We start from the raw sequence: 12,550 nt of genomic DNA, 5'->3' as shown, positions 1-12,550 counted from the left end.
TTTTCCCAGTTGCCAAATATCGTAATGTAGTGATTACTTTCATTTCTGGCGCTATGGCATTTCTGCGTGTCGGAGATGTTAGCGCGTCTCTAATAAGATCAGTCACAAACATGATCCCTGCACGATCTCATCTATAGTGTCTTATTAACTCACTGTCATTGAGTCCCATTGTCTGAAACACATTTCCTCTTCGTCTTTCTGCCATGTTCTCCTCTCCTAAAGAATCTCTTCAGCCTCTGAAAAGTCCTCGTCCGTACTCCTAACAATTTTGACCTTAAGACCTCTTTTAAGGGTTAAGATGCTTTCTGAATTACTTTTTTCTTTACTGGGATTTGTTCTTTAATTTTAAGAGTAAACGCCCACATTTCGAAGAATTTTCTTTGAATTTTGTCACTAGGAGCTACTCTTTGCATTAAGATTCTTTATGAATACGGGTATATATTATATATTGATATAAAACAGATATGTTTCTAATTCTGCATATCTGGGCCCGTATTCATAAAGATTCTAAGAATTCTCTCAGAAAACTCTTAATTTAGCTTAAAAACTTTTATGTAGGAGTCTTAGCTTAAGAGCGATTCGGGACCGATCTGAGAGCAAATCTGAGTAAGGAAAATACAAAAACTTTTATCTTAGTGAGGAGGCGGGGTTGACCCCGTTGCTATGTATGACACAATCTTTTGAAGACTGTGATTGGTTGGTTGTCCAAGAAGAAAAAAAAAAAGTGATTTTAAGTATAGGGTCTATTCTAAGCCTCCACTTTGAACTTACATGCGTAATTTTTCCTATTTGATCGTTCTCTCACACACACACACACACACATTATATATGTGTATATACATCCTTTTTTTATTTACCATGCTGTTGATTTCCTATAAGGTATTTGATTGCTTAGAATGATAAAAATTGTTCCACTCTTTCCAGTTACACTGATTGCTGGCATGTCTATTTAAGCGGTGGTTTGAATGTTGGTTTTAATGTATCAAACATGGAATTTTCCCAGTTGCCAAATATCGTAATGTAGTGATTACTTTCATTTCAGGCGCTATGGCATTTCTGCGCTGTGTCGGAGATATTAGCGTGTCTCTAAAAAGATCAGTCACAAACATGATCCCTGCACGATCTAATCTATAGTGTCTTATTAACTCACTGTCATCCATTGTCTGCAACACATTTTTTCACCCTCTTCGTCTTTCTGCCATTTTCTCCTCTGCTAAAGAAACTCTTAAGCCTCTTAAAAGTCCTCGTCCGTGCTCCTAACAATTTTGACCTTAAGACCTCTTTTAAGGGTTAAGATGCTTTCTGAATTACTTTTTTCTTTACTGGGAGTTTTTCTTTAATTTTAAGAGTAAACGCCCACATTTCTAAGAATTTTCTTAGAATTTTGTCACTAGGAGCTACTCTTTGCATTAAGATTCTTTATGAATACGGGCCCTGAATTTTTGTGTAGGCTAGTCCACTGGTAGTGTATAACAATTTACTCTAATTATACTTTTTTGTTTAAAATGTTGCCTTTCTTTATGAAACTTACTGACATTCAAGTGTTGATTAAAAAGGATGCATGAAGCTAATAAAATATTTTTAAAATTAAAGTATAGTTAAAGTTATTTTTCAAGTGCAAAAATAATATATAAATAGTAAACTATAAGTATAATGTTATGTTCACTTAAAGAAAACTTACAAGTATACTTGCAGTATAAACTACGAAACTAGTAGTTTACTGAGAGTACACTTCAGTGTATACTTTCATAAACAAAAAATTTACTACTTGTATTAAAATAGTAAACTACTAGTATACTTGTAAGTAACTTGTAGTACAGATGCATTACAAATGAGAAACCTAGTTGTGTACTTAGTTTACTACTCTTACAAATACAAAAAATACTAAAAGTGGGCCAATTTAGTCCCAATCAGTATTGAAATAGTACACAAGTTTACTACAAGTACACATTGTTATTAGTATACTTACTACATAAAGTATACTTAAAAAATATACTTTACTTAAGTATACTTCATAAAATTAACATGAAGACATGCACTTTTATGATGAAGAGATGCACTTTTATAATGGATAGATGCTCTTTTATAATGGATATATGCTCTTTTATAATGGATAGATGGACTTTTATGATGGAGAGATGCACTTTTATAATGGATAGATGGACTTTTATGATGGAGAGATGCACTTTTATGATGGATAGATGCACTTTTATTATGGATAGATGCACTTTTATGATGGAGAGATGCACTTTTATGATGGATAGATGCACTTTTATTATGGATAGATGCACTTTTATGATGTATAGATGCACTTTTATAATGGATAGATGCACTTTTATGATGGATAGATGCACTTTTATGATGGATAGATGCACTTTTATGATGGATAGATGCACTTTTATTATGGATAGATGCACTTTTATGATGTATAGATGCACTTTTATAATGGATAGATGCACTTTTATGATGGAGAGATGGACTTTTATAATGGATAGATGCACTTTTATAATGGATAGATGGACCTTTATAATGGATAGATGCACTTTTATAATGGATAGATGGACTTTTATGATGGAGAGATGGACTTTTATAATGGATAGATGCACTTTTATAATGGATAGATGCTCTTTTATAATGGATAGATGCACTTTTATAATGGATAGATGCTCTTTTATAATGGATAGATGCACTTTTATAATGGATAGATGCACTTTTATAATGGATAGATGCACTTTTATAATGGATAGATGCTCTTTTATAATGGACAGATGCACTTTTATTATGGATAGATGCACTTTTATAATGGATAGATGCACTTTTATAATGGATAGATGGACTTTTATGATGGAGATATGGACTTTTATGATGGAGAGATGGACTTTTATAATGGATAGATGGACTTTTATGATGGAGAGATGGACTTTTATAATGGATAGATGGACTTTTATGATGGAGAGATGGACTTTTATAATGGATAGATGCACTTTTATAATGGATAGATGCTCTTTTATAATGGATAGATGCACTTTTATAATGGATAGATGCACTTTTATTATGGATAGATGCACCTTTATAATGGATAGATGGACCTTTATAATGGATAGATGCACTTTTATAATTGATAGATGGACTTTTATGATGGAGATATGGACTTTTATGATGGAGAGATGGACTTTTATAATGGATAGATGGACTTTTATGATGGAGAGATGGACTTTTATAATGGATAGATGCACTTTTATAATGGATAGATGCTCTTTTATAATGGATAGATGCACTTTTATAATGGATAGATGCACTTTTATAATGGATAGATGCTCTTTTATAATGGACAGATGCACTTTTATTATGGATAGATGCACTTTTATAATGGATAGATGCACTTTTATAATTGATAGATGGACTTTTATGATGGAGATATGGACTTTTATAATTGATAGATGGACTTTTATAATGGATAGATGGACTTTTATGATGGAGAGATGGACTTTTATAATGGATAGATGGACTTTTATGATGGAGAGATGGACTTTTATAATGGATAGATGCACTTTTATAATGGATAGATGCTCTTTTATAATGGATAGATGCACTTTTATAATGGATAGATGCACTTTTATTATGGATAGATGCACCTTTATAATGGATAGATGGACCTTTATAATGGATAGATGCACTTTTATAATTGATAGATGGACTTTTATGATGGAGATATGGACTTTTATGATGGAGAGATGGACTTTTATAATGGATAGATGGACTTTTATGATGGAGAGATGGACTTTTATAATGGATAGATGCACTTTTATAATGGATAGATGCTCTTTTATAATGGATAGATGCACTTTTATAATGGATAGATGCACTTTTATAATGGATAGATGCTCTTTTATAATGGATAGATGCACTTTTATAATTGATAGATGGACTTTTATGATGGAGAGATGGACTTTTATAATGGATAGATGGACTTTTATGATGGAGAGATGGACTTTTATAATGGATAGATGCACTTTTATAATGGATAGATGCTCTTTTATAATGGATAGATGCACTTTTATAATGGATAGATGCACTTTTATAATGGATAGATGCACTTTTATAATGGATAGATGCTCTTTTATAATGGATAGATGCACTTTTATTATGGATAGATGCACTTTTATAATGGATAGATGCACTTTTATAATTGATAGATGTACTTTTATGATGGACAGATGCTCTTTTATAATGGATAGATGCACTTTTATAATGGATAGATGCACTTTTATAATGGATAGACAATAATAGATTTTTACAGCGATTGATTCCTGCCGATTCCATAATGAGACTGGCGCGGCCAGAGACATTTTGGGCGCTGCGGCATATTAAATATATTATAAATAGTTTTTCCGCATGAGAAATACAATGTGTGGCAAAAGGGCGTGACAAAAGACCGAAATGAGTGACTGTCATGTGACACTTGAGAGCCCTGACTGCACTGTAGCAGTTACTGTTACACTGTTTCATAGATTAATCTATGCCAGTCTATGATTAATCTATGACAGCCAGTTTAACCTGCAAGCTAGCTAGCCTGCTAGATAGCTAGCCTGCTAAAAACGCCAAGCTGACATTAGTCATTGCTACTATTCCCCACCAATTCACAAGCACAAGAGAAAAGGTATTTTGTACTTACATTTAATACCCTTGGAACTCAATGGAAGTTGATTGAAGATGGCATAGTTGGTAGTGTAGTTATAACCAGTCAACTGAACAAACAATCTTTTCACAAAACTGACTTTTTAAAAAACCGGGGCAAACTGTCAAAATCCATCAACATTCCGTGCATGAGCTACTTTCTGATATTCTAACTGAAAGTGGGTGAATATCAAAATACATGATAGAAACATTTTGTTAAACCACTTACAAGTGTTATGCTGACAACACTATTGAAACAATTACTTTTTATTACAACTGTACATGAATAAATAGGCCATTTGGCCCTGGACTAATAGGGTATTCTATTTGTCCATTCTATTGGCTCTATTCTAATTTAAAGACTTGTGCTGGCTGCAGAAGTCTAATTTAAGGCTCTCACAAATAAATAGTATGGGTATATTATACATTTTCTGAGTCATCAGAGTGCCTTGAGTATTGAAGTTGTTGAGTTTTGTGTCCATGGTGTTCTTTCATGCCACAGGGATAAAAGAAAGCATACAGTTTAGGCGGAAATTGTGAAAAAATGTGTGTTATTTCTGGTTTAAAGAAGTCTTGTGAACTCTGTGTTTGTCAGACAGATTCAGTACTGGGCTTAAATGAAAGCCTAAAAGGTCCCCTTTCCAACGATACCAAGCACCATATTATAGAATATTGACAATATCCCTAGCATGAGCCTAAAGCCTGTTTTATGCTTCTGCGTCGAACTGCCGCCGTAGCTACGGCGTACCCTGACGTGCACCTCTCCAAAAATGTAACAACGCGTCAACACAACACAACTCTACGCGGACACAAGCGCTGTGATTGGTCTGCCAGAACCCCTCCCTCGGGGTTTCACACGCTGCCTAGGTACGCGTCAACGCGGACAACGACACAGAAGTATAAATTAAAACCAACACGTTGCCTACGGCGTATAGGCTCCGGCGTATGTCCGACGCAGAAGTATAATGAGGCCTTAAACCAGATATACACCAGATTTCAAAAACGGAATTTATTTTAGGGGGTTAGTAACTTCATGAGCTGAAAAAAGTGATTTCGCTACCACCCCTGCACTGCTATCGTGATTTTTCTAGTACTAGGGGTGTATACCTTGCCAAAAAACAATGATAGCATTTGCCCCCCCGTTGATACCGATCAACCCCCCTGGCTCATGGACTAATGGTTTGTCTTAAAGCATATTAAAAACACCACATAGATATGAACAACATTTAAAGCTTGATTTTCACCACAGGGGGCTTTTAACACCACACTTCTTGTTATCTGATTATTGGTTTGTTTGCCCCACCTTTCCTCATTACCCTCCTAATTTGCTCTCCTACTTATTCTCCATGTTTTCTGTCCTGTGCCAGTTCATCGTCTTGTGTACTGTCCGTGTCCTGTCCTGCCTGATACTGTGAACTGTGTCCAGTCCTGCTTTGTACAGATGTCGGTCTTGTTTTCTTTTTATTCCATTAATAAAAATTAATTATTAATTATTAATAATTAATAAATTATTACTGAGTCCTTGCCTCATCCCTCAATCACCCTGACAGAAAGAGGAACCATCTAGAGACTATAATATCATATAGAGACTTGTTTACTGGCCACCCACAACCAACCATTTTTTTTATGTTTGATGTGAACACTTTATGAACAAAAACGGATTACTAGTGGCTATGTGATTGTTATGAATCTTTCTGAATCACCATGGAGTCATTTCACACCCAAGGAAGTAATAATTACTTTAGAGAAACATAAATTCTAAACCTTGTACTTTTTAAATGAAGACTTCTTTGTGTCTCTTTTGTGTAATGTATAACAGTGACCTGAGCGACTTCAGTCTGCCAAAACTTCCTGTGAGTGAGTGTTGGCATGGCAACCTGCCTGCAGCGAAGCATTTTAAGACAGCTAGTCGGAACTCAGTAGATTTTAAACCAACATGAATGCATAAACGGTGACATCTCTGTGAGGTATAGAAATAATGACAATTCACTGTGAGTAATCTTCAAACTGAATATAGTCTGTGGATGATGTATGCTGTGATCCACTGAAACAATAAACATGACTCAAAACTAGTTAGTGTAATTGGCTACTTTAAGTTGAAAGACAAATTAGTTGCTAATTCTAATTTAAGGATTCGTTAATAATGAATCTCATTTCAGCCTTCAGTACACTACTCTCAGATGTGATAAATAAAGACTGACACTTTACAAGAAACATGGGGGAGAATGTGAAATATTAAAGTGTGAGCAGAGGGAGAGCTGATTCTAATGAGGCCCACTGCTTCAATTCCCCCTTCAGGCCTTTCAGGACAAGGGAAGGCTTTTGTTGGCTCTCACAGTTCACTGTTTTTAGTTGCCAAGCAAGACCGAGTCGGAATTCCTCTCGCCTCTGTGTCCGGAATATAGCAGATTTCAACCAATTTCATCAAAATGAAAAACAATCTCTTATGCTTTCTTGGTCTGTCCATTATCGGAATAGGTAAGATGTTGCAGTGTGCAAATAACGCTAGTTGTTTTATAGTATTTCAGGTTACGCTCAGAGTAAACAATTATGCAGTGTGTATCTGTTCAAGTACTATAACAGTTGCTAAATTCCTATGAAAACCTACAGAATTTTTCGAGAAGAAATATTTTACATTACGCTTTATAAACTGTGGTTTCTGAATGTAATGTGTTAGTAGAAAGATGAGTTATAGTTACATCTATATTCTGTTGGATGGCTTTCTGGTTGGCTGCACAATAATTGATTTTTAATAATATGCAAGAAAATGATTAAATCGTCTCCATATGTGGCATGTTGCATTCATCTGATGTGATTTTGATGATATTCTGATGCACACCTCCTTCAGTGTCAGGTGACAGTTGCTCCCTAGAGATCTCTCCCTCCAGAGTAGTGGTGAAATTTGGGGATGCGGTGTCGGCCAGCTGTGTGGCCTCTCGTCCGGTACGTGTGCTGGGATGGGAATCGGTCATTGCCGCATCACACACTCAGCGTGACCTCAGCGTTCAGTGGCGGGTGGACAGTTTGACTGACTGGATTGAGGAGCCAATCTGCTATGGTGTTTTTTTCACTGCACCCAGGCAGTGTGAGGAAAAACTTAACCTGGTTCTATACAGTAAGTACAGTATTTAAAAACACCTTCTGAAAAAAAGGTCCGATCAAAAAATTGAAATCATGAAAAATATGACATTTTTAAAGCACCACAAACACAGTGACATTTAAAAGCATTCTGAAATGTAAGTAATTGTTCCTTAAAGCTACACTGTGTAGGATTTTCTCCCATCTAGCGCTGACATTTTTTATGACTACCAACTGAATATTACTTTCTAGCCCCTCCCATTCCGAGGGCGTTTTAACTCCTACGGTGGCCATATTATTTCAAATCTGCCGGCAGTCGTGAGTAATCTCCCCCTCGCATTCGTCACGGTGCCACTGCGTGTAAAAACGCGAAAGGCGAAGCTTGAATTTCCAGGTATGTCCCTCTTTGGCTAATGTATTTTCAAGATGGAGGCGCAACATGGCTGCCGCCATTCGAGCGACTCGCTCGTATGTATTCTAAATGGCAGATTTTACGCTTACGAGAATACTTGATTAGTTGGTAGAAATAGTTACACATTAATGAGCACATATCATTTTGAAAGAACAAGGTGTTTTTTGCTAAGAATCAACTAAAAAAAATACACAGTGTAGCTTTAATTATATTAAATCTAGCTTTTGTATATGCAACCTCATTGGATAAACATGCCTGTACAATACTGAAAAACTATACGTACAATTTACTGCCGTTTACAGCTGAAATAATTGTAATGCTGGGCAGACTCAGAGAGGGGAGAGCTGGATCCAAGTACTGTGTTATTTATTTACAAAACTAAGGCACAGGCTCAAACTATTAATAAAAAACAAAGAACATCAGAAGCAGAACTGAAATCTCAGAGCAACGAAGAACAAAACTGAGTGCAACAACAAAACTGCCAACACTGGACAAGACGTGATAAAGAACACGGAAAACACTTTAAATACACGAGATAATGAGGGGCTGACAAGGGACAGGTGAAGGTGATGAGTAGTCATGGAAAATAACTAGGGTTGCAAAGGTGGCAAACAAGGGTACAAAGCAAACAGGGAACTAAACACATGAACACAGAAACAAACAGAAAACACATAAACTTAAAAGTCCTAACAAAAAAAACGGGAAAACGAGGCAGGAATGTAACAAACATAAAACAACAACAACCGTTTCACACAAATTATTATTATGGGCCAGATTATGTAAGGAATAATTGACGGTGGGCCGTTGAATGAAAAATAATGTACACCAGAGGTGGTAATGCGGCCATAATGCAAAGCTGCAATAATTCAATGAGTAAATTATTCTGCTTATACTACAGTTACCTCACCTCAAATCAATGTTCAGATGATGTATTTCAAGATATTTGTCCTTAAAACGCTCTTGTGTGTACGACTAATTTCTTACACATCTAATCAAGCCTCCATTGCTAATTTCAAAACGTCATTTTAGAGCTATGAGGGCCATTCCACCGAATGGGTGACATTTGCTTGTTGTAACTCTTCTAAATTAAACATCATTTTTTATCTCTTTTCAACACTGAATCTAATACTACACATATTTAACTATTCAAAATGTGTATTGGTCAATCTCAGGCAAATTTTTTACAAGGTTTCTAAGCAGAAGATGGACGCATGTTTTCTCAGTCCTGTTAACGAAACTCATGTGCCATTTAAAAAGCATGTTTAAAAGCATGTCAATTAATTCCTTTGTTTTCCCCACAAGAAAGTGTTTATTTTAAAGATATTGTTGGTTATATGTTCAAATAATTGATATTTGTGACAAAAAAAGAATCACTATATATTAAGGTAAAGTGTATTTTAATAAAAAAACACAAAGCCATTTTTTCATTTTAAAGAAGACCGAAGCCTCAAGTTTATAATTTTTTTATAATTTAATTTATTAAACAATTGTATAAATGATGGACCAAACAAAACTTCTTTTTTTTTTGAAAAAGAAAAATAAATAGTAAAAGGAATAAACACTTGGTAACAGGAATTAACTATTTCATAACAGGATGAGGAACAGGAAACAGGAATGAGTGTCCATGAGAGAGTGTACATGACTGTGTGTGCATAAGATTTCTGTGTTGAAGTGATGTACTATGTTCTAGTAGTACTTCACAGCGAAGGAGGTGGAAAGAGGAAGAAGGAGAGAGCGAGAAGGAGGGAGAAAGAGAGAAGTTAAGACATGAAAAGAGAGGGTTGCGGGTGTGTTTCGCTCCTTCCATTACAGGATGTCATAGGTGGGTGTTTCTGGCACCTGCATAGTATGGGTTTTCTCCGTCTTCTACAAAAGATAACGTCACTTCGTGGTGGACTGGCTTCCTGGAAGTATGGTGTAAAACATTGCAACCTTAAAACTCATAATTGAGGTGAATAGTATTATATCAACTAATACTTACAGTATTAAATCAACAAAACAGAGGACTCTATTCACTCCTGTTACTTTAACTCACTCCTGTTATTTTTCATATAAGTAACAGGGCTGAAAGTAACAGGAGTTTTTAAGCAAAAAGTTATCAAATACATGCATGGCATATGGCCACATAGCATACATGCTAAATGCATGAGGACAATGAGAAAATGCTAGTGATTTAACAAAAGTTAATATTTTTAAAATAAACAAATAAATTCTAAGAAATAATTTAGGTTTCAGGACAGTATGTTGAGATCTACCTTCTCAGTCATAGTTACAATTTCCTTCCCTTCAGAAGATCCAGATGATGCAACTTCCTGTTGAAAATGTGTCAACAAATTTTTCAGAGGGGGGGATGTGTTAGGGTAACAAGACTGAGTGAAAACCCAGGGACACGACTAAAACGTGTATTTTATCTAAAATATTAGATTAAATGTTTTTTTCTCATAAAAAAAAAAAAAACATTTTAAAGCATAGATTGGATATAAAGTCACACAACAATCTTTCATGCAATTTTATACATATAATGCTCTGGGGACAGAAATGTCACCCATTCGGTGGAATGGCTCACGAGCCATTGATAGCAGACCAATGCAGGTTTAGGTGTAACGTGTAAGTTAATTTCAAACGCAATAGAGCATTAGCACCACCCACCATTCATTTCTGATCTGCCTTGAAACGTACAACAACCAACGTAATAAAAAGTTGGCAGATTCACATTCACCGATAAAACTGAACGCGTCACTCACTACGCATTTCACATTGTCGCGAAACATGCAAAAAACAGTGTAATATCATTTTGCAGAAGTGTTGCTACAGGCCAGTTTTCCAACGAGCCTGTGTGGTAGCATTTTTAACATGAGCAGAACTGAGATTTCGAGAGCTCTGGTGGAGAAAAAGATTATCAGTCAATAATGAGGGTGAGTAAATGATGACACAATTTTCATTTTGGAGTGAACTATTCCTTTACTTTGGTTACTAAGTGGTTTTTAACATGATTACACTGGTCAAGCTGCAAGAATAACAGCTCGTGCCAGAAACAGACCAGCATCCAAACCAAGACCACTATGCTTGTTTGAATATCCTCATTAAATATCATTGATTAAATTGCCAATTGTCTTCACACAGAGAAACCAGACAGCGTGTCCATAAGTTTAGTGAATCACAGCAGTCCAGTGGTGGTGGGAAGAGAGTACCAGCTACAGTGTGAGGTGCAGAACGTCGCACCTGTGCAGTACCTTGTTTTAAGATGGTACAGAGGACAAACCGAGGTTTACAACCACTCGTTCTCCGAGTTATCCCCTGCGACGCCAGTCCAGGTGTCCTCCACCTTGCTGATTCTCCCAAACAGAGCTGACGATGGAGCTCAGTACAGGTGTGAAGCAGAGCTGGAACTGGGAGCAGAAGGCCCTCGACCTCCTCCAACAGTTCAGTCTGAAGTTCTTAACATTGCTGTTCAATGTAAGTGAATAAAGGCACCAAAACCCAATAGTTCAAACTTTTTTTTTTTATTTCAATGTGAATAGCTATCAATGTGAACATGCTTTTTTTTTATCAGACCCGCCTGACTTCCGCAGTCCAGAGGAAGAGATAATGGAAATCAGTGAAGATAGTGAAATGGTACTGGATTGTACTGCGGAGGGTAACCCGCCTCCTGTGTATGTCTGGACAACCTCAAACCTTCAGGAAAAAGCTGATAACCAGCCTGTTTTGACAGCTGCATCTTTGGGCCCAGGGGTGTACACATGCACTGCATCTAATATCCTGGGGAAAAAGAGCAAACAGTTTGTCATCAAACACAAATCCAAAGGTGAGAGCAATCAAACCACATTGGAAACATTAATGTTGACCTTTTTTCCCCCTAAGGCAACATGATGCATTGAGTTATTTACGTTTTACATACAGTTAAAATGAAGTGAACCCTAAAATATTTGCCTCTGAGTCTGAGAAGAAAGCATCTTGCACAGCAAATGCAGACCCTTTCCAAAATATTAGAATATCATGGAAAAGTTTATTTATTTCCATAATTCCATTCAAAACGTTAAACTTCCATAGATTATAGATTCAGGGCCCACAACTTAAACGATTTCAAGTATTTAGTTGTTTATTTGTACATAATTTGGGCTTCCAGCTCATAAAACCCACGAAAACAGGATTTCAAAAAATTTGAATATTACATGAAATCACACAGTAATTACACAGTGATACCATGGTCATTGAACCAGGTTTTGGTTCTTTTGGCAGTGTGGGCAGGTGCAAATCCTGCTGGAAAATGAAGGAAGCATGATGAAGTGCTCTGAAAATGTCCTGGTAGACGGCTGCGTTGACTCTGGATTTAATAAAGCACAGTGGACCAAAGTCCTCTTTTCTGATGAGAGCAAATGTTGC

The 12,550-nt window shown here is 36.2% G+C and overlaps 1 protein-coding gene across 1 annotated transcript in view; it reads left to right on the top strand.

The window, feature by feature from the left end:
* LOC311304609 (vascular cell adhesion protein 1) overlaps positions 1-12,550 on the top strand; it is a 660,847-nt gene that overhangs the window by 5,870 nt on the left and 642,427 nt on the right. Inside the window, exons 5-7 of the mRNA XM_084431734.1 lie at positions 7,526-7,792; positions 11,291-11,623; positions 11,721-12,077. Coding sequence (XP_084287860.1) covers positions 7,526-7,792; positions 11,291-11,623; positions 11,721-12,037 — 917 coding nt within the window. The 3' untranslated portion in view covers positions 12,038-12,077. The remainder of the gene's footprint in view (positions 1-7,525; positions 7,793-11,290; positions 11,624-11,720; positions 12,078-12,550) is intronic.

This window comes from Rutilus rutilus, assembly GCF_951802725.1.
Source record: "Rutilus rutilus genome assembly, chromosome: 1".
Classification (NCBI taxonomy): Eukaryota; Metazoa; Chordata; class Actinopteri; order Cypriniformes; family Leuciscidae; genus Rutilus; species Rutilus rutilus.
The sequence above is the reverse complement of the archived record's forward strand: the minus strand, read 5'-3'. Positions and strand labels throughout refer to the sequence as shown.